Source organism: Monodon monoceros, unplaced genomic scaffold (genome assembly GCF_005190385.1).
Source record: "Monodon monoceros isolate NGI ecotype Baffin Bay Population unplaced genomic scaffold, NGI_Narwhal_1 Super_Scaffold_9, whole genome shotgun sequence".
In the NCBI taxonomy this organism is placed as follows: Eukaryota; Metazoa; Chordata; class Mammalia; order Artiodactyla; family Monodontidae; genus Monodon; species Monodon monoceros.
Genome location: NW_021703786.1, coordinates 6,003,722 through 6,029,650, shown reverse-complemented (window position 1 = coordinate 6,029,650; position 25,929 = coordinate 6,003,722). Strand labels below are relative to the sequence as shown.

General features: G+C 49.5%; 1 protein-coding gene across 2 annotated transcripts; it reads left to right on the top strand.

Moving 5' to 3' along the window:
- The first annotated feature begins 2,628 nt into the window (after positions 1-2,628).
- On the top strand, positions 2,629-25,224 carry TRIM25 (tripartite motif containing 25). Of its 2 annotated transcripts, XM_029211427.1 has the most exons (9): positions 2,629-3,301; positions 7,152-7,247; positions 10,212-10,445; positions 12,524-12,695; positions 14,223-14,288; positions 16,482-16,508; positions 16,833-16,916; positions 16,995-17,093; positions 18,557-25,224. In XM_029211427.1, exons 1-9 carry the CDS (start codon positions 2,705-2,707, stop codon positions 19,084-19,086), a joined length of 1,905 nt encoding a protein of 634 aa, XP_029067260.1. In that variant the 5' UTR covers positions 2,629-2,704; the 3' UTR covers positions 19,087-25,224. The 2 variants fall into 2 exon arrangements, with proteins under 2 accessions (XP_029067260.1, XP_029067261.1); XM_029211428.1 differs by lacking the exon at positions 16,833-16,916.
- The last annotated feature ends 705 nt before the right edge of the window (positions 25,225-25,929 follow it).

Sequence of the window (25,929 nt, the reverse complement as noted above, 5' to 3'; positions counted from 1 at the left end):
TGACAATTGGTGATACATACAAAGAAACAAGAAAACATGGCTCATATAAGAAAAAAAAAAATCAACAGAAACTGTCCCTGAGTAGGCACAGATGTTGGACTTTCTAGACAAATATTTTACAACAGTTATTTTAAATATGTTCCAAGAACATGAGGAAATCACGTCTAAAGAAATAAAGGAAAGCATGAGAATGATGTCTCTTTAAATAGAGTATCAGTAAGGAAATAGAAATTATTATTATTTTTTAAAAAGAACCAAATGGAAATTCTGGAGTTGAAAAGTACAATAACTGAAATGAAAAATTCACTAGAGGGGCTCAACAGCAGATTTGATCAGGCAGAAGAGAGGAATCATGAATCAGGACATAGATCAATTGAGATGATTCAGTCTGTGAATCAGAAAAGAAAAAGAATAAAGAAAAATGAACAGAGCCTCAAACACCTGTGAGACATCAACAAGCTCACCAACATACACATGATGGGAGTTCCTAAATGAGAGGAGAGGAAGGAGGGCAGAAAGAAAATTGGAAGAAATAACAAAGGAATAAAAAGAGTATATTAGAAAATATTTAACACAGAAGAAGGCAGTAATGGAGAAATTGAAGAGCAAAAAAGATATATAACATAAAAATAGGTAGTGAATGGCAAATGTAAATCCTACTTCTTAGTAATTTAATGTAAATGGATTAGATGCTCCAATTAAAAGGCAGAGACTGGCAGAATGCACAAAAAACATGATCTGACTACATTCTGTCCACAAGAACCACACTTTAGTTTCAAAGACACCAATAGGTTGAAAGTAAAAGGAGACACCATGCAAATAGTAACCAATAAGAAGATAGACCACATTTGGGTCTCAATAAATTTAAAGGATTGAAATAATACAAAGTATATTCTCTAACCACAGTGGAATGTATTTAGGTAGGTCTTAGTAAATATCTACTGCATAGAATTCGATAAACATAAAGTATGCCCCTCCTAGTGTTCTTCACTGGCTAACCAGCCTTTTTAAACTTCTCTGCCTGGAAGGAGAGTTCTACAAGCCTTCTGGCATGAGTCAGGTCACCTCGCACACAAGAGCTAGGTCAGAGGGGATCTCATAGTGTTCATTTCCTGGAAACTGCTCCCCATGGAGGCGGGGCAGCATTTTATAGTAGGAAATGCTTTGCTTCTGTAATCACATAGTCTGGATGCCAATAACCATTACCTTAGACAAGTTATTTAGTTTCTCTAAGTCTCAGTTTTCTCATTTGTGCCATGAGATAACTATACCTCAAAGATTTAGTGGGAGAATTAAATGAGGTACCAAATAGCTAAATACATAAATCTTAATTTCCTACCCTCCTCATTCTTCTGTCTTCCTTCTTCTCATGCAAATAACAACGCAATATGAAAGAGAAGAAATGGGGTAAAGAGTCCTGGAGGAATAGAATTACTATTATTATATTACTATAGTAATTACTATTACTGTTACTATTACTACAGGAAAAGCGGGAATTAGAATATTAAATAAAGCAATCCTGAGCTAATAGCCTAGTCCTATTTTGTATAAAATACGTGACCCTCATCTGTAAAATGATATAATGACTTCTGTCTTGTAGTGCTTACAAGGATTATAAGAGATTATAAGGATATCTATGACTTGTCTAGCACCCAGCAGGTGCCCAATAAATGGTAGGGATCACTATTAGCATTTACCTTGTCCTCCTTTTTGCTGCCCACCCTATCCCCAAAGCAAACTCCAGCTTACTCCTCCCAAAACACTTTCTCTTCGCTCCCCATCCCCTCTCTTGAACACTTCTCCCTTATTGTACACCCACTTTACCTGCACCCAGGCCAGAGCAGGGAGGGAAACAAAGCTAAAAATAAATGAAAGAAAATAAACCTAAATAAACAATTTTGAGAAAAATGTTTCAAAATTATATTTGTGTGTGTGTGTGCACGGGCAAGTGTGTATGTATGTGTGTGAGAGGAAAACTTTGTTAAACTGGGATGAATCCGAACTCCAGTAAAGTAGAAATGGAAAATAAAATAAAATAAAAAGCATGTTATATCGGCGGCATGGAAAGAAATCACCAAGTTTAAGCCTGAGCGTGTGGGTGTGTGACCATGGGCTCCAGGCTGCAGAGATTGTAAGCCGATACGCCAGCGCCCAGGACCAGGGAAGAGAAAGGAAGGATTTAAAAAAAAAAAAAGGCAGTCAGTCGTTTACTGTTCCTGCAGTTATTTTTTTAAGACCCTGTCCTCATAAGACAGCCTTGCTCGCGGGGGCGGTGCGGACAACTGCTGTCCGGATGAGTTCTCCGAAGGAAGGTACCTGCTGCAGGGGCTTCTGTGCAGTAGTCCCCTCACTCCCGGGATCCGGGGTTCACCACGCGAGGCGTCAGTTTCCTCATCCGCAGAGTGGCCGCAAGAACCCCCTGGTGGTCGAGAGGCTCGTGTGAAACCCCGAACCCAGCGCCCCGCACCCAACCCCCGGAAACCACCGGGGTACGAACGTCGCAACTCGCACGTCAGCAACCCCGGGGGCCCCGCGCGGCCCGCCCCACCCCCCACGCTCCCCGCCCGCCCCACGTGACTTCCCGAAAGGCCCGGGGACCGCCCCTCCCACAGATCAGTTTCGTTTCCTTGGCGGCCTCCGGGCGATAGTGCAGCAGTCGCGGCCGTGGTTCCAGCGCGTCTCGTCGGGTTCCCCCAGGAGCGCCATGGCGGAGCTGTGTCCCCTGGCCGAAGAGCTGTCGTGCTCCATCTGTCTGGAGCCCTTCAAGGGGCCGGTCACCACGCCCTGCGGCCACAACTTCTGCGGGTCGTGCCTGGACCAGACGTGGGCCGTCCAGGGCCCGCCGTACCTATGCCCGCAGTGCCGCACCGGCTTCCAGACGCGGCCACAGCTGCACAAGAACACGGTGTTGTGTGCGGTGGTGGAGCAGTTCCTGCAGGCCGAGCAGGTCCATCCCGAGCTCCCCGACGACTGGACGCCGCCCACCCGGGCCGCCGCCCCCAACCCGGCCGGCCAGGTGGCTTGCGACCACTGCCTGCAGGCGACCGCCGTCAAGACGTGCCTGGTGTGCACGGCCTCCTTCTGCCAGGAGCACCTGCGGCCGCATCTCGACAGCCCCGCCTTCCGGGACCACCCGCTGCAGCCGCCCATCCGTGACCTGATGCGCCGCAAGTGCCCCCAGCACAACCGGCTGCGGGACTTCTTCTGCCCTGAGCACGGCGAGTGCATCTGCCACATCTGCGTGGTGGAGCACAAGACCTGCTCGCCTGCGTCCCTGAGTCAGGCCAGCACTGACCTGGAGGTAGGGGTTGGCGGATGAGGGCCCAGAGGGGCAGCCTGGGCCTGCTGGGTTGTGCAGAGGGTACCACTGTGGGCATCTTGGCCTACTTGGATCACCTGGGTGCGGGGGGTGGGCCTCGCTGGGCCTGAGATCAGGGCAGGGGCATCCCCAGGGTCCAGGTGGAAAGGGGCTGGGAGAACATACAGCCCTTCTGGATCATTCCTGGTCCACCTTCTCTGCCCCCACCCCTCTCACCCATTATACGGAGGGACATTGCTTGCCTTAAGCCTAGCACTTGTCTGACATGTTTAGTACAGGGTTTTGAACATCAGATGTGAGCGCTAGAGGTTACCTCTGTTCTCTCAATAAATCCGGGTAGCACCCGGGAGGTGGGTATAATTAGTTATTTACAGCTGAGGAAATGGAGGTTCAGAGAAGTTAATTTAACCTGAGCTAACCCAAGTGGGCATTGGGCCCCCAGCTGGTCTGACTCCACATTTGCTGTTTCTCCCTGTGGACCAGCCTCAAAGCCAAGTCCACAGAGTTCAGAGCATAGGACATTCCTGAGGTCATGTGAGAAAAAGCCTTTGGTGAGCCAGAGACTTCCAGCGACCAGGGAGGACGGTTATGGGTGGGAGGGTGGGCAGAGTCCCAGGAATCCCTGGATAGGATGCACAGCCAAACTCCTGCACCATAGCGCCCTATATACTTCCTGTGCCACTTTAAAGCACAGGACTGGCCCTCATCGGTAAAGTGAGGAGGTGGGACTGGGTGGATTCATTCCTAAGGGGCCTTCTGGGTCTGTGATGATTTCAGTGGTTTGGGGATCATAATTTCGCCCTGTGGACTCCAGGCAGAGGCTGAAAAGGTGTAGTCTAACTACCTTTCATTGTATCAGCCTGAGCTCCAGAGTGAAGCCTGATTTCCTTTCACTCTGGCAGTGCTGTCAGGGAGAACAAGGGCTGTCCTCGTATCATCAAAGGAGACATGAGGCCTGTGGGAGGTTTGCAGTGGCGCCAGGGCCAGGGTGAAGGCTTTGCTCCCGTCCGGGCACGGCTCCTCCCTGGCCTGGTCTGCTTCTCCAGTCTGAGCAGGGTTTCTGTGTACTTCCTCCCTGAGTCCCAGAAGTCAGACCTCAGGCAGTGCCTGACAGTTGACTTTGGAGGTACCACCATCTCAGGCCCAGACTACCTGGGTCTCCACCTGTTGCAGGAAGGAACCTGCCTGGCCTGCGGAGGCTGGAGCCCTGCTCTGCCCCGCATCCGCTGTGGTTCAGGGCAAGACACTGAGTTCTCTGAACCTTATCTTCATCCATAAAATGGGATTAATAGCATTCCCTCCCCACCTCCAAGGGTGACCAGGAGGCTCCGAAGGGATGAATTGTGTGGGAAGTGCCTCATGGGCAGGCCCCAGGGTCAGGCTGGTTGACACAGGCTCTGACCAGAGCTGGATGTTGAGATCTGGGTTTGAATTCTGGCTCTGCTTCCTAGCTAGGAACTCAGAAAAGGGGCACAATAATAGTACCTATCTCAGAAGGTTACTGGGAAGATTAAATGAGGTGTTCCATAAATGGCGTTTTACAGTTCGCTAATGCTCCATAGAAGTGCCACTGTCATTTCTGTTACTCAGAAATTCCCTGAGGAGAGTTTGCTGCATGGAGGGTGTTAGGCTGCCCAGCTCTTCTTTGCCTCAGGATGCATGGCTCTGAGGACTAGGGCAGCCTGGCTCCTATCGAAAGACCCTTCTAGAAGTTCTTATCCAGGAGGCTGAAGGCAAGTAGGGGCAGAAGGACCCATTTCCGCCTGGTCTGGAGCCCCAGCTCCCTCTCAGCCTCCAGGACCTGGAGCTGGAGTCTGCGCCCAGATTATTTGTATGCCATACACACTGGGCTTTTTAATCCTTTTAACAAGGCTTTCCTGCCATCTCTCCCCTTCCCCTCGTTGTCCTGGCTTGCTCAGTCCTTTAACCTGTCTCCTTTTCCAGCCCTGCTGCTGGTCAGTACTGGTGGCAGAGCCAGCCCAGCTTGGCCCGGTCACTGGTGTGGGGTGGACTCAGGACTCCGGTGCCTCCCATGTGGAGGACCCAAGTCCCCAGTCTGTGAACCCCACTGTTAGAGACCAGGTCAAAGGGCATTGTCACAGAGGTCACATCTGAAACGCTATCAATGACTTGGGCTTTTGGGGTTGAGTTAGTGTGGCCTTGGTCTCTGCTTCTAGCCTTTACATGTGACTCTTCTCTGGGTGGTTCAAATCCAGAGTCAAGGTCAGTGGTGGAGTGGGAGAGGCAGGGAAGAGGAAGGGAGGGCCAGAGTATTGTTGAGCCAACTAGTTAGGGGACATACATTTTTTTCTAGAATTTTCCTGTGTGCTCAGTTTGGACACAAGTCTGTAATTGTAACACCAGGATCTTGTAACACTAGTTAATGGCGATGTGACCTAGGGCAAGCCACTTAATTGCTCTGTGCTTCAGTGACCTCATCTGTAAAGGGGGGATAACCCTCTACCTCCTAGCGTTGCTTTTTGCTTTTAGTTAATACATGGAAAGCACTAGAACAATGCCTGGCTTGGAGTAAGTACATGATAAACACTAGCTCCCATTATGGTAGTGGTGGTGGTGATTTTCCTACCCATTTCTATGCCCCAACATTTCACCTGAGTAGGGTGAAATTGGATATTGATTATGAAAATTTATGGCAATACTAAGAGGCCTTGGGTGATATTAGCTTCCACTGTGCATAATTTACCTTTGTATCTGAAGGCTAGGGGCCTAGCAATTCTGAATCACCTTAGTTCAGTTTCAGGGACTGAACTGTCGATGGCTGGTTTACTGCTGGTTCGTCCCTATCCTAGGGTTTAGCCCTTGGAGGTCGCTGCCTGTGGGGCTTATCAAGTGAGCCTTGGACTCTGATCTTTGTCCACCTGCCTCTCCGAGGCTGACAGAGGCCCTCCCAGCTGTCTTCCGGAACTGGCAGATGGCTCTGGGAGAACAACCCCCGATGCCAGGCTTATCTCTCTGGGTTTCCTTCTTCTGGATCTTAATTACATAATCCTTCCCTCCTTTCTTAGCTCCCTATTGGTTTTTAATAGATCCCCCTCCCCCAATATTTTGTCTGCTTTTCTGGTTGTTTGCAGTGGGAGGCTTGGCTTGTACAACCCCGCCTGCCACTTTCTGAAGCAGCTGCCCCAGCTCGTTCTGTCTGTGTGAGCTTGACCACCTTGCTGTCCTCTTTGCCTCAGTTTCATCATCTATAAAATGGGTGCTAGTGAAGAAGCTCATAATAATCCAAGCTGAAGTTTACTAAGGCCATTTGTCCTGACTAAGATCCAGGCACTATGCTGAGGACTTAACACTGCTTCAGTTAATTCTCCTTCTAGCCCCGCGGGGTGGGAACAGTTGCGTTGATATCTATTTCATGGCCAAAGAAACAAGTGAGAGACAGCTGAAGAGCTGGGTATTGAGTCTTGTCTGTCTGGCTCCAAATCCTATCCTTGTAACTTCTTTACTGTCCAGTTCCCCTGAAAGGATGAAGGGAGGCAGTAAATATGAGAATGCTTCAAAAAGCTACAAGCAGGGACTTTCCTGGCTGTCCAGTGGTTAAGACTTCACCTTTCAGTACAGAGGGGAGCTAAGATCCCACATGCCTCGTGGCCAAAAAACCAAAACATAAAACAGAAGCAATATTGTAACAAATTCAATAAAAACTTTAAAAATGGTCCACATCAAAAAAAACAAAATAAAAAAAAAGCTACAAGCAGGTGAGACTTGGGGTGGTGGAAACACCTGTGGGATAGACTTGAGGGCAGCCGCTGGTGTTGGGTGCTGGTGGGGGGCTGGATGGGGTATTTTCTCACTCGGTTTGTTTTCTCCGCAGAACAAGTTGAGGCATAAACTGACTGTCACGTACAGTCAGATCAACGGGGCGTCGAGAGCACTGGAGGACGTGAGAGCCAGGCAGCAGGACGTGCGGGTGAGAGACAGGGCTCCCCGCCACCAGCCTGGCCCTGGAGCCTCCCTTCACCTCTGGGGAGGGCAAGGCTTGTGTCAGGTTCACTCACAGTGTCAGAATTCAACTTCAGCCTTGCAGAACATGCAAAAAGCTATGTGCCCAGAGAGATCCTTTACAGACTCAAAGCCTACCTACAAGCCCAGCCATTAAAAATTAGGGTTAAAATATAGTAATATAAAAAGTGGTTATGATTTAAGGGGGAGAAAAACAGGAAGTAAAAGTTGCATCTATTTATTTTTAAAAAGTGTATTTGTTTCTAGGGCGACTGTAACAGGTTACTGCAGACTTGGCTTACAACAACAGAAATGTGGTCTCCCACAGTTCTGGAGGCCAGAAGTCCAAATTCAAAGTGTCGACAGGGCCACACTCTTTCCGCAGGTTCTGGGGAAGAATCCTTCCTTGCCTCTTCCAGCCTCTTGTGGCTCAGGTATTCCTTGGCTTGTGGCTGCATCACTCCAATCTCTGCCCCTATCTTCACATGGCCTCCTCCGTCTTCTCCTCTTTTGTCTCTAATAAGGACACTTGCTATTGGATTAGAGCTCACCTGGGTAATCCAGGATGATCTCATCTCAAGATTCCTACCCAAATTACATCTGCAAAGACTCATTTTCTAAGTAAGTTCTGAAACGTGGACATATCTTTTGAGGGGCTGCCATTCAACCCATTACAGGAAGTATAGGAAAAAAGACTGGAAGGAAATATAATAAAGGAATAGTAGTGCAAGTGTTGGAGTGGTAGAATTAGGGATATTTTTTTCCCTCTAGTTTTTTTACAGTTTTTATAAGGTTACAATGCTTTTATATTGAAAGAAGATTTGATTTTTAAGCATCCTGGTCTGGAGCTACAGCATTCAGTTTTATTGCCACAGCTGTGGCTTAATTAGATGAAATCTGGGTTAGAATACTAGCCTGTGTTGGCAGATCTCTGAGCCTTAGTTTTGAAGCAATCACAACTTCTTTCCAGAGGTGAGTTATGAGGCTTAAATGAAAGGATGCACATGAAAATACCTGTATCAGTGGGGGGGGCAGGCTAAACTGCTGTAACAGAGATACCCCTCAAAATCAGAGGTTTAAATAAGATAGCCGTTTATTTTGCTCCCTGCGAAAGTTCAGGTGAAGAACCCAGGCTAGTGGGACCTGAGCAACCCAGGCTACTGGGATGGCTCTGCTCCATGTGATCCTTCAGAGTTCAGGATCTTTCCTTTTTATTGCCCTTCCTCATCTCTGTGGTTGCAGCTGGGTCACCATTACATCTTTGCTGTAGCCTGTGAGAAGGGGGAAGGAGAGTGTTGCCATTATCACTTTTGCTCCTGTTGTGAGCAGCTTAGTCACACGACCAAGCCCAGCTGCAGGGGATGCTGGGAAATGTAGTCTGTGGCTGGGCAGCCACGTGCTGGTCTAAACTCCAGGGGTGTTCTCTTATTGACGGGAGCAGAAGGAGGATGAATACTCAGGGACATTGGTAGTCACATTGGAGGTGGCAGGGTTAAAGAAATAATTGAATTCCTGGGACTTCCCTGGTGGTCCAGTGGTTAAGACTCCGTGCTTCCACTGCAGGGGGCACGGGTTCAATCCCCGGTCGGGGAACTAAGATGCCATATGCTGCGCAGTGTGGCCAAAAAAGAAAGAAAAAGAAATAATTGAGTTCCAATCTTCCTGTCCCTCTTATGTGTGTTTCTGTCACGTTTGATCCTGAACTATTGAGGTTTCCCAACATGTAAAGCGAAACTGCAGCTTCTAGAGCAGTGCTGTCCCCTAGAAATATAAAGTGAGCCTTATACTGTATATAACTCTAATTAGAATAACACATGAAATTAATTTTAATAATATATTTTATTTAACTCAGTATATCCAAAATATTATTTTAATCAGTATAAAGTATTAATGAGATATTTCAAATTCCTTTTATTTTACACTTATAGCACATCTTAACTTGGACTAGCCATAGTTCAAATGCTCTGTAGCTACATGTAGCAAGTAGCCATGGTATTAGATAGCGCAGTTCTAGAGGAAATTTTCTAGAGCAGCTTCATACCCTTTAAAAAATTACTCATGAACTGCTTTCCAGCTTAAGAAATAAAATATCGCCATGGAAGATGAAGCCCCTGCTTTGCTTCTCCCTTTTTATATCCCCCTTCCTCTCTTCCAGAAGTAACCACTATTCTGAATTTATCCATTCCCATGTGTTTCTTTATACTTGTAATATGTACGTATGTATTCCTTTGACAATAGATACTACCATTCTGTTTGTTTCTAACCTTTATGTAAGGAGCATCATATTGTATGTCTTCTTCTACAAGTTGTTTTTCCCTTATTACTGTTTAATATTCCATCCTGTGAATAATTTTCCGTCTTCTATTGATAGACATTCAGGTGGTTTCCAGGGTTTTGCTAATTCAAACAGTGCTGCTTAGAGCATTCTTGTGTGTCTCTTGGGCAGGTTCTGAGATTTTTTTCTTTATTTATTTACTTGGTTGCATGGGGTCTTAGTGGCTGCAGGTGGGCTCCTTAGTTGCGGCTCCAGGACTCCTTAGTTGTGGCTCGCCAGCTCCTTAGTTGCGGTACGTGGGCTCCTAACTTGCGGTTCGCGGGCTTCTTAGTGGTGGCATGAGAACTCTTAGTTCCAGCATGCATGTGGGATCTAGTTCCCTGACCAGGGATTGCACGCAGGCCCCCTGCATTGGGAGCACGGGGTCTTATCCACTGCGCCACCAGGGAGGTCCCCAGATTTTTTCTAGAGTATATTCCTAGATTGAGTTGCTGGTCAAAGGGTATGAGCACCTTCAAATACACCAGATCTTGCTCTCCAAAGTGGTTGCATCCCTTTGTATTCCCAGGAAGTATAGGTAAGAGCTCCTGGCGCTCCGTGTCTCAAGCTTAGCTTTTTTGCCAGTCTGATGGATGCCCTCTTGTTTTGGCTTCTCAGGAGGTTGCACACAGGAAGATAGACCAGCTTAGACAAGAATACATGGAAATGAAGGCTCTCATTGATGCCTCAGAGGCCAGCTCCACACGAAAGATAAAGGAAGAGGAGAAGAGGGTCAACAGCAAGTTCGACAACATTTATCAGATCCTCCTCAAGAAGAAGAGTGAGATCCAGACCCTGAAGGAAGAGATTGAACTTGCCCTGACTAAGGGGGACGAGTATGAGTTTCTGGAGGTGGGTCAAGATGAGGGCGTTGAATACTCTTTCTGCCTAGCGTCATGATGTTGACTGTGGGTGCGTTGGGGCCCTCGAGGAGCTGAGGCTGTATGAGGTCATGGGAAGCATCCCTGAGACACATGCTCTGTTAGTTTTCTGCATTTCATGACAACTTACCACAAACTGAGTGGCTTAGAAGAACATCTGTCTGTTATCTCACACTTTCTGTGGCTCAGGGCATGGCTGAGGTCTCACCAGGCTACATTCCTTTTGGAGCTCAAGGTTGTCTTCCAAGCTCACATTCTTGTTGGCAGAATTCAGTCCCTTGTGGTGCAGGACTGGGGTCCCCATGTCCTTGCTGGCTGTCAGCAGGGGCCACCCGCAGTTCCTAGAGGCTGCTGTGATTCCTCGCTGTGTGGCCCTCTTTCGAGTTGGCAGCCGGCTTCTTCAAAACCGGCAGAGAATTTCTCCCTCCCCGAAAGCCCAGTTCCTTTTTTAAGGACTTTTACCTGATTAAGTGAGGCCCACCTGGGAGAATCATCTTTTTGATTAATTCAAAACCAACAGATTCGGGATCTTAATTACATCTCAGTATTCCTTCAGTTTTCCCATGTAATGTAACCTAACCATGGAGTAATATCCTTTCATACTCAGTGTCATGCTCATACTCAGGAGGAGAGGATGTATAGGATGTGTACCCGGGGCAGGCAGGAGTCTTGGGGGCCATCTTAGCATGCTGCCTACTGCATAGGCCCCCACCGCTTCCCTCCATCCTGCCTCTGCACAGCCCCTGGAAGTGTCTCTCTAAAGCACAGGCACCACTCCCCGCCCTTTCTGATTTCACATTCCCACAGGACCTTGGTGACCAGCCTGCCTTTGCCAGCCACCCCCTGCCCATGCCCTGTGCTCTAACCACAGCAGAGCACTCCTCAGATGCACCGGGCATTGGGAGGGAATGCTGTGGCTGGCCTCTGCCTAGTAAACCCTGTCCTTTGTCCTCAGATCCCGTTATTCTGCCATTGCTGGCGATCCGGAGCATGTTACCTGCCTCTGCTCTTGCCCTCAACAACGTTGTTTTAGATGTGCTTGTTTTCATGTCTGTTTAAAAGGCTGTCAGGGGACCTCCCTGGTGGTCCAGTGGTTAAGACTCCGTGCTCCCAACGCAGGGGGTGTGGGTTCAATCCCTGGTCAGGGAACTAAGATCCCACATGCCGCACAGCGTGGCCAAAAAAAAAGAGAAAAAAACCAAAACGCTGTCAGCTCTTTTCGGGCGGGGCCCTTCATCCTCCTAGCATGTCCAGTGCACGGCAAAGTGTCTGGCACGCGGCAGATGTTCTGGGGTGGCCCGTTGATTGGGTGACGTGCTGCTTTGACACGTCCAAGGCCCAGATTCCATGTTCAGGTCCTGAGGAGGGACAGGAGTGCCTGGCAACCTTCTCTTCTCTGTTCAGGGTCTTCTGGCCACACCTAGGCTGGATGGCATTAAGTTTCATCTCACGTGCTCATTCCTGTTTGTTGGCCTAGCCGCCTTGAGCTCTTACAGAAGGATTCCGAGTCCACATCTGGCCCTCTGGATACTGTATGACATGATTTGGTCTCCAGGTCTGGAACCTTCTGTAAGATCCTTCTTCTTCGTTGGATATGTGGCTGAATCCTGCAGCCTTCCAGGCATTCCTGTCTATTTTCAGGACATGTGTTCAGAGCTGGTCCTTGCGGGATGGAGATGGTGATGAGTCTCCTGTACTTCTTCAGCCACAGCTGGAGGGGTGGAAGGAGCATTGTCCGTGGGGGTCAGGAGATCTGGGTCCCCGCTTTGTCCCTGCCACGAATTGGCAGAGGTCCTGGCAAGACACTTGTCATTTTTGACTTCAGTTTTCCCGTTTGTAAGGTGAGGGACCTCTGAGGGCCCTTCCAGCTCCAGATCGCTGTGTCTTGAAGTGGCACTTTAACCCCCAGTGACCTCTGGCTCTAATTTGAGAGGTTGATTAGATTTAGTGCCCATGGGCACAGGGAAGCTCCTTCTGGGGTTCATGAGGCCTGAGCCCAGGCCCTGGCTTCACCAGAGCTGCCTGAACTAACCCCCTGGCTTGTTGCAGAAAGCAGCAAAACTGCAAGGAATCACAACGAAGCCAGTCTATGTCCCCAAGGTGGAGCTGAATCACGAGCTGATAAAGGGTGTCTGTCAGGGCACCTCTGAGCTCAAAAATGAGCTGAAGCAGTACCTCAAACAGTTCCAGGACAAGAAGCCTGAGGAGCTCATCATCCCAGGTAACTATTAGCAACCTCCTATGCTTTCCACTGGGACCTCTGAAATGGGATGTGTCCCCTCAGTGTTTTGGGGTGGGAGAGAAATCCTGAACTGGAGCATTGGGACTTGAGTTTCGGGGGTTATAAAACATTTGCCCTCCATCTAGGAGGTAGTGGGGAGTTTCTGCCTCATCCTGAGATTGTAGCTGTCCTTCCTAAAATATTTTTGGGGGCTGGATGTTATGAAGGGTCTTTCTAGATAGGCTTTTTTTTGTGAGTCTGAGGTTGGCTCAGATGGGTTGAATGGATTCTGGGTTGTCAGTGTTATTTGGTAGGGAAGTGGCTAGTTTGGGGGTCAGAGAAACATGGAATTCCTCCTTGGTAATACCCCCTGCCCTTCCACGTACATCCAACCCATTGTCAGATTTTGCTTCTTAAACACCTCGTGCTTCAGTCAGCTGATTTCCCTGCCAGCCACCAGTCACCTGCTGTCCATTGCAATCACCCGTGGCAGCTTCCTAATGAGGCCCTCTGCATCCACTCCTGTTGCAGCTGGAGAGAGCTTTTCAGGATGCAAATCTGATTTCTTGGCACCTTCTCCCCTGCCTCCTGTTCAGAGACTTTCCATTGCTTTTAGATTGCAGACCAGACTCTTGACCCTGGCTGTCAACCCCTGCCTGGTCAGGCCCCGTCTGGCTCTTTAGCCCTGAAGTTACCCCCTCCTCCCATACATCCCTCTACACTCTACAATTCTTCAAATATGTTAAGCTTAAAAAAAAAAAAAAAATGTTAAGCTTCCTGCCACAGGGCCTTTGTACATGCTCCCCCACTGCCTAGAGGGCTCAGACTCCAACATCTTCACCAGGTGACACCCTGTCACCCTTCAGAGGTCAGTTGAAACATTCCATTTCTCAGCAAACCTCCCCTGTCGCCACTCCTGCTCCTCAGACCAGGTTGCCGGGTCCTTATCATCCCTTGGGGCCCTTAGCGCATTTTACTCTTCCTTGCCATTCCCGTGTGTCTCCCCCACCAGACTGTGATCAGTGAGGGCAGGGGCTGGGTCTGTTTTCATCCAACACTCTCCCCAGCGCCCGGCACAGAGGGGAAAGCCATTGATGGATTAGCCCTGCATATTTGTTTTCCTGCTATGTCAGTGATCACTGGTCTGGGGACGGAGGGGTGAGAGGAACCAGAGGGAAAGGAGCTACCACGACATGCCAGACATCTTGATCTCACCACCACGAGCGAGGAGAGTCATCCCCGTCATACGTCGGAAGAAACCAAAGCTCACAGATGGTTCAGAGGTCATGGAGCTGGGTGCTGGTGGAGGAAAGACTGCACCCTGGCTGCATTTTAAGGCAGAGAAAAGAGGGAACACACCGAATTTGTCTTTCAGTTATCTTGTTTCTACTGCTTGTAAATGATCGGATGGGGAAGGTCAGCGGAAATCAACTTTGTAAGCCCTCTCCCCGCCTGCCGACTGCGGGGCTGGCTCCTAGGCTTGGTTTGGAAGAGCCACATAGACTACCCTCTTCTTCTTTGGCACAGGGGGCCCTGGAGGACATGACCTGCCGCACATGCTGAAACCCCCACGGCCTATGAAGAAGACCCCAAGTAAGTAAAGTAACCCCACCTCTGTCCCTGGGGCCGCAGCGACTGTGGCAGGCGGTGCTCGGGCTGAGGCACTGGCAGGCGTCACGGCTCCTGTCCGTGGGGCACAGCCCATCCCAGGCTCCGTGGGGCCCGGGCGCACCTGGAGGCAAGTGCTGTCTGACCCCACTGAGGGGAGGTGGCAGGACTGTTGCAGGAGCCCTGCTGGCGCACGCGGGAGGACCGGCCATCAGCACTGGATGTTCTGACTGCCTGGAACAGCAAGATGACCGAAGCTGGCTTGTCTTGAGAAATACTTACGATGCCCGAGTTCTGGCATTTGGGGTGACCCCCTGAGCAGAGGCTGAGCCTCACCGTAGCCCAGTGCCGTTCAGCCTCGGGTTGGGATGTGTTTCTGCCATCACAGAGCTCTTCAACCTTTTTTCCCTGTTGCCCTCCTTTGTTCTTACCTCTCAGGCCCTTTTAGAAATTTTTTTCCTAATCACCCCCATCCATGAAATTTTAATACCGCACATATGATATATCTGTTTATATACTGTGCTTTTACACATAAAAAGAACAAGTTTTTTCCATCCTTCTCTCCCCCTCACCTCCTAAGAATCAATTTCTGCTCGCCCTTGGGGGCGAAATCACCCTGTTGAGATGGGGCTGGGGTGAAGAATGGTCCTCAGTTTCCTCATCTGTCAAATTTGGACCATAATGATGTCCACCTCATGGGATTATTGTGTGAGGTTCACATGGGACACTGATGGTGAAAGCTCTCTAAAGGACGGGCATATGTCACCGAACTGTTGGCCAAAAAGTCAGTGAGGACGGAGGAGGGCTGCCCCGCATTGGGTGGTTGGGATGAGAGAACTCCGGGCTGGTTTTTGTTGTTGTTTGCTTGGTGTTAGTGTTTAGTGGTTGTCTTTGGCAGACAAATGTGTGGTACCAGTTCCTGAGTGGAATGGGGTCGGGGACTGGGATGCCTGGGACAGGTGAGGAGGGAGCCATCAGCGGAGCCTGAAAACGTGGAAGGGCACCTTGTGTGAAGAGGGAGGTACTGTAAACCTGTGGCCTTCTCAAGGCACAGCTCCTGAAAGCCTCCTTCCCGCTGCCCCACTTCATAAGCCCCGCTTTTCACGTGAGTGAGCTGTTGGGGGCTGAGGCGGGGAAACAGGCAAGGAAGGGGTAGGCTCATCACTGTGGATGAGGCTCCTAAGAATCGTGATGACTGGGGAGGGGGCCCTTTGCCTGAGGCCAAGGTCATAGCCTGGGGTCCTGCCAAGATGCTGGTCCAGTGGCAGTGGGCAGGAGAGGAGCAGGGGGGAGATGGGAAGAGTGAGAACGACTCCCGAGAAATACGGCTCTGAAGCGGGAGGAACGGGGAGCCAGTGGGGCATGTGGGACCAGGGAGGGTCTGGTGGGGAGAGAGCAGGGCTGGTCTGGAATGTACAGGATCCTGCAGGCAGGCAGGGATGAGATCCAAAACCCCCCTTATCATTTCAGTGGTGGGGAAGGTGGCAGAAAGGGAACCTGAAATCTTCTAGTCTGCTCAAACTTGAGCCCTCATCGCAATCCCAGGGGCTTGTAAGAGACAGACTTCTGAGCCCCACCCCCAGACTCTCAGTTTCAGCTGGTCTGGGTGGGTCTGAGAATTTGCATCCCTACAGCTTCCCAGGTGATGCTGATGCTACTGGTTTGGGGACCACGCTTTGCGGACGGGTGTTTTAGCTAAACTCAGTTCCCACAGGCACACACTCGTGATACTTTCTAAAGACTATCGTGGTACTTGGCAAGCACATTTTTTTGGCTTGCTCCCTATGTGGGTCTTTTTTTGTGTTTGTTTTTGCATTTTTTCTTCTGCGGAGATATAATTTAATACTACAGTAAAATGCCCAGATGTTAAAAGTACAGTTAGATTAATTTTGACAAATGCACACATCTGTGTTACCATTACCCAAATCAGGATAAAGATTTCCATTATTCCAGGAAATTCGTTCATGCTGCTTTTTAGTGAGCACCCTCCCTACCAAAACCATGATTCAGGTTTCTATCACCGTAGATTGATTTGCCTGTTGACCCCTTATATTTTTCAAGTTTAAAACATCCTAGCTTTATTTGTATGGGTCACATTAGTGCATTGATTGTTATTATGGTGTTTTGAAAGTGTCATTGTGTTTAAAATATGTTAATTCTGAAAATTTTCTTTTTCAGAAGAAGAAAAGAAACCCAAGAAACCTTGTAAGTTACGCATTTCTGCATCTTTTTGTTTCTTGAGTGCCTGAGTGTAGAACTGAATGCCAGCAGGGAAAGCTGAGCCATGGGGTTTGGGGGTCTGGGCTCTGTGACTGTGTCCCGTGCTGGCAGCCAGGCCTGGGCTTGGAGGTGGCAAGTGTAAATGCATAAGACCAATAGGATGAGTGTTGCCCTGTCTGGACTCATTTGTGTCGCCGTGGCTGTCCAGGTGTGTGTTTGTGGAAGCAGCTCTTGAGAATCAGCGTGGCAGGGAGTATAGGCCATCAGGTCACCCTGTCATGTCCCCAACTCATGCGTCTCCTCCCTCAGCCCCAATCATTGTCTCAGCCAGCAAGCTTCCCACCTTTGGAGCCCCAGAACATTTAGTGGATCTCAAACAAACTGGCCAGGAGGGTGAGTTCTGGTGGGCCAGGGGCAGTGGGCTGCCCACTCTGCGTTTGTTCTGAAAACATCTCTCTCTTCTTCGTCCAGCTGAGGCCAAAGTCCCCACCAGACCGTCGACCCCAGTGTCTCTCAAGGCCAAGGTGCTGGAGACCTTCCTCGCCAAGTCCAGGCCTGAGCTCCTGGAGTGTGAGTAGCTGCTGGCTTGCTTACCCTTGCCTCTGTCTAGCTTGGTCAGCCTCTCGCCTAGAGGGCCCACTGTGCTCTACTCTGTCACATCCTTACTTGCTCCCTTCTGGCTTCCAGCCCGGAAGTGGTGGGAGTTCCTTCCTCCAGGCCAGCCTAGGGGCCACCCGCCCGTAGCTTCACCCACAGAGCATCCTCCACTTGTGCTCACTTCCACGCAGTGGCCATAACCTCTCTCTGCGAAGTGCGCTCTGGCCCTCCTTTCCCCACAGCCACAGCAGGCTTGGTGGGGAGCAGTGGATGCCTGGTTCTCGGGCCGGCGCCCGAGAACCTCCCCCCACCGCCCCCCATTTGTGGGGCCCCCTGCGCTCTGTGATACAGCCATGTAAGCAGAGGAAGTGAGTTCTAGGGACTTAGGATCTTAGAGGACATTTTCCCAGGCCATTCATTTTGCCCTGGGGGAAAACCAGAGCAAAGTATCCTTCCCTGAGCCCCCGAGCCAGGGAGTGGCAGATAACCCCAGTCCTGAATTCCCAAGCTAGGGATTGTCCTTCTCTGCCTGCTGTCTCCCACTGGTCCAGGGTTCCGTGTGAGCAGAGGGGCAGAGATGGGTGTGTCCTGGGGAGGAGGTGGAGGGTGGGGACAGCACTCATCTCTGCTCAGTCTTCGGACTTGCCAGAACTGGCTGGAAGTGTGGCAGGAAGGGCGGGGAGGCCATGCTCGTGTCCCAACCAAGGAGTATATTTAGGTCATGGGTGTGCTTACAGACCTTGATTGGTTCCCCGTTGCAACCGATTCAAGTCTAGACTGCTTAGCTCTCTACTTGTGGCTCCATGTGTCCCTCTCCTCCTGCTGTGGCCTCTGTGCTCCCAGCTGCCCAGCCTTCCCTGGTCCCAGCACCTGTCCACCGTCCTCGTGACTCCACGTTTGCCTTCACTGTCCCCTCTGCCAAGCATAGCCTTCCTCCCTCCTCTGCTCTCCTCTGTTTAATTCTCCTCTTCCTGTCGCCAGCTCCAATTCTAGCCCACCTGTGAAGTGTCCCCCTGTGCCCTCCCCACCCTTTAGCCGTTGCCCCGTGGCTGTGTCCCTCCAGCAGTGTGCCTGCCCTTTAGCAGAGTGCAGGGCCCGTAGTGTTGTCATTACTGACGGGCTTGCCTTGCTTGTGGGAGTGTGAACTCCACGAGGCCAGGCACCATGTCTGGTTCATGGTTGTACATCCTGCATAGAATCTGGCATAAGCCAGGGGCTCAATAAATGGTCTTAGATGGAGGAATAGACAGAGAGATGGGTGACTAATAGATGCACAGATGGCTGGATTGATGGATAGAGAGATGGACAAATGTCCGCCCGGCTAGACAGAATGGATGGATGGATGAAACAAATGAATAAATAGGACCAGTTAGGAAAAGGATTGAAAGTGAGAGCACTTTGGGCTCCTTGTAACTGGCTCCTTGGTGCTCCCTTAGATGCTGTTAAAGTCATCCTGGACTACAACACTGCCCACAACAAGGTGACTGTGTCCGAGAACTACACCGTAGCTTCTGTGGCTGACGTACCCCAAAACTACCGACCACATCCCCAGAGGTTCACATACTGCTCTCAGGTGTTGGGCCTGCACTGCTACAAGAAAGGGATCCACTACTGGGAGGTGGAGCTGCAGAAGAACAACTTCTGTGGGGTGGGCGTCTGCTACGGCAGCATGGAACGGCAGGGCCCCGAGAGCCGGCTTGGCCGCAACAGTGCCTCTTGGTGCGTAGAGTGGTTCAATACCAAGATTTCTGCCTGGCACAACGACGTGCAGAAAACCCTGCCCTCCACGAAGGCCTCGCGAGTGGGCGTGCTTCTCAACTGCGACCATGGCTTTGTCATCTTCTTCGCCGTGGCTGACAAGGTCCACCTGTTGTATAAGTACAAGGTGGACTTTGCTGAAGCTCTGTACCCGGCCTTCTGGCTGTTCGCCACAGGCGCCACACTCTCCATCTGCTCCTCCAAGTAGGTGGGCTGTGGACGCTTGGGCTGACTGCCTGTGCAGTGCCTGGGACTCTAGTGAAAATGCTGTATGTAGGTGGAGCTCTCAGGGAGGTTCCTGAGAGTCCCCAAGGGCTGAAAGGATGGGAGGGGAGCTGGTGAGGGTGGGAGGATAGGGAGATGGGCTAAGAGGATGGGTTTGGCCAGGGAAAGGGATGGGGTGATTGCGTTATGGGTGAGGAAGCCTTTCTGCCTTCTGCTGCCCATCAGGCAGGATGACCCCCTCCCCTTGTTCTGGTAGATCTCCAGGCTGCCCGGTGGCCGGGTGCGGCTTTGCGGAGTGAAATCCTTAGTGCCCCTCTGCTCTTGGACATAATCTATAGCCACTGTGGGTTCTTCCTTAGGCCTCTGGTGTCTGCCTCTCTGCTGTCTGGGGTAGCCTTCAAATCTTGAACTTTTGATGATTCTCTACAGAGCTACTTAACTCTATAGATTTTTTTAAAAATTCCAAAGTCATTGAATTTCATTATTACTCACCCCCCACTACCTACATGTGGGAGTTGGGGTGAATGCTCAGACCTCTGGTTATTTTCTGTGCTTGAGGGAAGCTGCGCACAACAGGTCTCCACCCAGACCAGAGTTTCCCAAAGAAGTATGTCCTTTTCCTCCACTGTTTCCCTTTCTGTCTTGGACCTCAACACCCCATCCATGGTTTTGAAATGTTTAGTCCAACAGGACCCTTTTCAGTCTAAGATTTCAAACCATAATCTGAATCAGCCTGTTTTGGATTTGTGATTCAGGGTCAAGGTGACCCAGGTCCCATGTGGCGAGAAACCCCTCCCACTCTCATGTATTATGAAAGGCATCTCAGCAGAGATGCCTTGGTTGCAACTACGGAGCCTTCTTCCCCTAGCCCAGGCTTTGGGGCAAGGCTCTTCACCAGGCAAGAGGGACCCTGACTGCATTCACAGTTGGAGGTTTTCTTCTGATTGGAGCCTCTTGCCTTCTTACTGATCACCCTCCTCGGTGATAGCCTCTGTTCCCCAGGATTGTGAGATCCTGCACTGGCTGGTGGAGATACCACCGTGGCCAGCACAGTTGAACGTTCAGCTAAGCCCGCTGTCAGGCAGACAGGCCAGGCGTGGCTACCTCGGGGACCATACTAGGTCACCTGCTGGGCTGACTACCTATGGCCAGAAGGGCCTTCTAGCAGATCCATGGGAAACAGCAACATTCCTGTTCAACCCGGCACTGGTCCTTGTGTGAGTTAGAGGCCTGTCACCAGCCCTAGCCCTTTCTACTTTCCTCCTCGTTTGAGCCAATTCCAGATGTAGGAATTGACCAGGCAAAGGGTCAGGAAGACTTAAGGACCAGGGAGGAAAGAAGCTGCCAGGCTTAAGCACAAGGAGCTATTTTTCCTGCAGTGTTTCTGTGCAGTGAAAATAACCCCAGTCCACTCAGGGCGGGAGCGAATGGATTCCTGGAATTTCCCAAGCTCCTTATATCCTGATATTGTCAGGATGTAAGTTCTGATCCCCAAAGTGAGAGAAATGTAACCTCTTGTGGTGAAATGTGTCCTGCTCTGGGCTTTGCCAAGAGGAGAGCTGAGGTCAGGCTCCTTGTGGTATGAAAAGGATAATAATACCACTGGAGACAGGGACCCCAGGCCTTTCCATATGGATGTTTGACAAGTTAGTGCTTCTGGAGCCTTGTGCTGGGCCCCCAGGGCACTCTAGTGAGGCCCAGAGCACTTGATATTTCTGACAGATGTGTTCATCTGTGTCACCTCCCAACAAGAACTTCCACTTCCTTGGGAGAGAAATCATCTTTGTAGGGAAGATCCCCCTGCAATAGCTGAAATGTGGTTTTTAAAAGTTTGCTTTCTTTGCTCCTGGGAAGAAAAGTTCTTTGTTGATTCTTCTCTGCTTTTGGAGATGGTCCAAAGCATCTTCATTGATCTCCTGAAACAAACGCCTTGTTTGAAGCCAGTTTATACTCGGGAAACAGCTGGGTTTAGAGGAGAATGCCGAAGATTAAACCATGGGTCCTGCTTGGGCTCTTCTGCAGAAATGAGGGCAGCCAAGAGGGCTGTTCTCTGATGATCGATCATCCAGCTCAGGAAAGGGAAGCATGAGCCCCTGTGTTGATGAGAGGCAAGCAGGTAACCCAAGGTGAGCCCTGTGTGGGTTCTTTGCGTGAACTGAGGGGCATTCCGAACCATTCTGTTTCCAGTGGTGAGACTTTACATCCCCTCCCTTGACTTGCGGGGCCGGTGCCCGACACTAGCGTCCTAGAGTTGGGGGAAAGTTCGTGTTCATCTGACTTCCCGTTTTGCAAAGTAAGTCAGATGACTCCACTCACTGCTCTTGACATCCCATTATGGAGGAGGTGCCTCCTTAGATGCCCCTGGTACCCTGGGGGAAGGGTCAGAACTTCCCAGATACACAGACATAAAAACCCTCTCCCAACCTAGGTATCAGGGGCTGTCTCAGTCACTCTGGTGTGATAAACGAAAGGTCAGGGTCAAGTGTTTGTTATTTTTCAAGGGCTGATTGATTGGTTCTCCTGTTATAATTACTCTGAAATGGGTCTGTGATCTATACATAATACTGATACATTATTTCTTACCTTATTCTGCTCCACTGTATTGATTTTAAATAATTAGGAGTATTTAAGCTTATATTCTTGAGTTTATATTTTTAAGAGTTGATTCTTCCAGAGATAATAAGGGCTGTAGACACAGATCTTCTGAAACCCACGAGAAATACCAGAGCCAAGGCCCGCTGACATGCCTCAGAAGCTTTGAATGCAATAAAGCTGTGTGTGGTATTGTTTCACACATTGCAGTGTGTGTAGAAAGTGTTACTTATCTGTCATGCTGGAGTCAGCAAATGAGGTGTCCAAGGGCCTCTGGCTGCCCCCCACCCAGATGCCTGGGGGCTGAGATTTCAGCAGAACTATAGCCCATTTGAGGCTGTCATGGGTGTGGCAGCCACTCAGGAAGCTTTCGATGCAGAAATCTCAGCCAGATAAGATGTCCTTCTGGGCTTTGCATCAGGATGGGGGTGGGGAGGAAGGGGAGGGGTATGAGTGAAAAGGTAAATAAACCACAATGGGGTAATCAGGGAAACGGTGATGGAAGTGGGAGGGTTCATTGTATTATGCCTTCTATTGTTATCTCTGTTTGAAAATTTCTATAATAAAAAGTTTAAAAAATGAAACAAAAACCAGCCAGCAGTGGGCCCTGTTCACGGATTTTATCCTTGTTTGAAGAGAGGTAGGAGTTGTGGTTGGTGTGGATTTGAGGTTGTTGAATAATAATTTGACTGGCTGTTGTCTCTTGTTCCTGCTGGGGAGATACTAAATCCTTGGAATTTCCCCAGTAATAGCGTCCTTATTATTCATGAGCCCCTTGGATCACACCTGAATTTATGCTAAGAAGTGAGATGACCCAGGATCGGGGCTGGTCGGCAGAGAGACCAGGCGTGAGATTAGAGGGTTGGTCTCCCTGAGCCAGCCTCACCCCCAGGAGGGGAGAGGGGCTGGAAATCGAGTTGAAATATGTGGTCAGTGATTCAATCAGTCGTGCCTGATAAAAGCTGGGCACCCCGAAGATCTGAAACAGGAGGGAAGGGGGCAGGGCACAACCTTTGAAAGAATGACATAGCCTGAGGACATGACATAAACTGATTAGAAGCAAATGAGTCCAAGCTGGAGGACAAGTCGACTTCCACTAGACGTTGTGCCTCAGTATACACTCTTCTTCTTTTTAAATGTATTAATTTTATTTATTGTTATTTTTGGCTGCGTTGGGTCTTTGTTGCTGCGCGCAGGCTTTCTCTAGTTGCGGCGAGCAGGGGCTACTCTTCGTTGCGGTGCGTGGGCTTCTCATTATGGTGGCTTCTCTTGTTGTGTAGCATGGGCTCTAGGTGCGTGGGCTTCAATAGTTGTGGCACGTGGGCTCAGCAGTTGTGGCTCGTGGGCTCTAGAGCTCAGGCTCAGTAGTTGTGGCGCATGGGCGTAGTTGCTCCACGGCATGTGGGATCTTCCTGGACCAGGGCTCGAACCCATGTCCCCTGCATTGGCAGGCGGATTCTTAACCACTGCGCCACCAGGGGAGCCCAGTATACGCTCTTTGTAACACATAAGCAAGCTAAATGACACAGCCACAGGCACCATGACAGTTCCAAGGCCCACCATAAGGATCAAAATGTGGGCGGTGGCCCAATTCCTGGAAATCCCCACCCCTTCCTGAAATAGCTGGAATACTCCTCCCGCTCATTAGCCTATGAAATCACCCACCCCTATAAAAACTGAGAACCCCATACCCTGGGGCTGCTCTCAGCTTCTGAGATGGCCCACACTCTGTCTGTGTAGTGTGTTTCTAAATAAATCCACTTCTTACCTATCACTTTGTCTCTCACTGAATTCTTTCTGCCACGAGACATCAAGAACCTGAGCTTCATTAAGTCCTGAAACCAGGTGTGTGATCTCAGTTGGAAGACGGTGGGTTTTGCCCGGGTTTGAGTCCCGGCATGTGGGTTCAAGTCCCAACCTGAGGTGCGTGGTCTCAGCTCCACTGAACACCCCGATTCCGCAGGGAGAGGGACAGGAGCTCTGGGTTGGTGTCCCTTCTGAGCCTCACTCCACGTGTCTCTTCGTTTGGGCGGTCTTGACCTGTACCCTTTACAGTGAAACTGTAGTCATAAGTATAGCGATTTCCTGAGCTCTGTGAATTCGAGTCACACTTAACACTGAAGCCGAGGGAGGTCGTGTGCTATAGACCGGAGGTTGGTGCTGCCGCCCAATTCATATGTTGAAACCTCACCCCCAGTGTGGTGGTATTGGAGGTGATTAGAGGGTGGCGCCCTCATGAAAGGGGTTAGTGCCCTTATACGTGAGACCCCAGAGAGCTCCCTCACCCCTTCTGTCATGTCAGGACACAGCAAGAAGACAGCTGTCTCTCAACAAGGAAGCAGTTCCTTACCAGACACTGAACCTGCCAGCGCCTGCTTCTTGGACTTCAGCCTTCAGAGCTGTGAGAAATAAGTGTTTTTGTTTAAGCCACCCAGTTTATGGCATTTTTGTTATAGCAGACCAGACTAAGCCTTCTGGATGTGTGTGTAGCCAGTTGGTCAGAAGTGTGGGTGGCCTGGGGACCCCCTGAAGTGTGGCTGGGGTCTGAAGTGAGGGCAGTCTTGCTGGGACTGTGTCCTTTGGCCTGTGGAGCCTGACTCTGACGCCAGGGGTTTTCAGCAGAATTGTACTGCAGGATGCCAGCTGGTGTCAGAGAGAGATGGCAGGACTTGCAAACTTTGAATAAGCCCTTGACCAACTTGTCAGAAGAAACTACACTGTTCTTTCTTTTTAAACATTTCTTATAGCAGGTTTATTTGCAAAAACTGGAAACAACCCAAGTGTCCATAAACAGGGTGAATAGATAAACAAATTTTGCTGTAGCCGTACAGTGGAGAAAACTGCTCAGCAGTATAAGGAAGGAACTATTGACGCACGTGAAAACATAGATAAATCTCAAAATAATTATGCTGACTGAAAAAAGCCAGACGTGAAAGAGTACATAGTGTATGATTGCATTTATGTAAAACTCTAGAAAATGCAAACTATCTATAGTGACAGAAAGCAGTTTAGGTATTGCCCTGGAAGGGGGGTGGGCAGGAGAGGCTGCAGGGAGGGATTATAATGAGGCATGAGGAAACTTAGGGGAAGATGGTTGTGTTCACTATCTTGATTAAGGTGATAGTTTCATGGGTATTTGCGTATGTCAAACCTTAAATTGTACAACTTAAATATATGCAGCTTACTGTGTCAATTATACCTCAATAAAGCTTTTTCTAATTTTAATTTTTTGATTGAAGTATAATCGTTAGCTCCAGGTGCACGATATGGTGATTCAATATTTCTATACATTACAAGATGATCACCACGTTAAGTCTAGTTACCACCTGTCACCATCAGACTCCCTCACCTCTTTCATTCATCCCCACAACCCCCTCCCCTCTGGCAACAACCTGTTTTGTTCTCTGTATCTATGAGTCTGTTTCTGTTTAAAACACATTGTTCTATATATGCAATCTAAAAAAAAAAAAAAGGTTCTGGTGAACCTAGGGATTGGACAGGAATAAAGATGCAGACGTAGAGAATGAACTTGATACGGGGAGGGGGAAGGGTAAGCTGGGACGAAGTGAGAGAGTAGCATGGACATATATCCACTACCAAATGTAAAATAGATAGCTGGTGGGAAGCAGCCGCATAGCACAGGGAGATCAGCTCGGTGCTTTGTGACCACCTAGAGAGGTGGGATAGGGAGGGTGGGAGGGAGGGAGATGCAAGAGGGAGGGGATATGGGGATATATGTATATGTATAACTGATTCACTTTGTTATAAAGCAGAAACTAACACACCATTGTAAAGCAGTTATACTCCAATAAAGATGTTAGAAATATATATATAAAATAAAATAATAAAATAAAACAAAACACATTGTTCTTTCTTTTTTTTCTTTTTGGCCGCGCCTATTGGCTTGTGGGATTTTACTTCCCCAACCAGGGGTTGAACCCGGGCCTTTGGCAGTGAGAGCACCGAGTCCTAACCACTGGACCACCAGGGAATTCCCTAAAACACACTGCTCTTAAAGGAGCTTCGAAAGTTTCTTCTTTCCGATGCCAAGTCTCCAGGGCTTAAAGTCTTGGGTTTTGCTCTCTCACCCCCACTCCTCTTGCAGCTTTTTCTTCCTCACTGTCACTGTGCCCACAAAAATACTCAGGATGTCAGTTACAGAAGTGTCCTCCCATTCAGAGATGCCACTTAAACTGTCATGGGACACTCTTCTGTTCCAGTGAAAAGTTCAGGA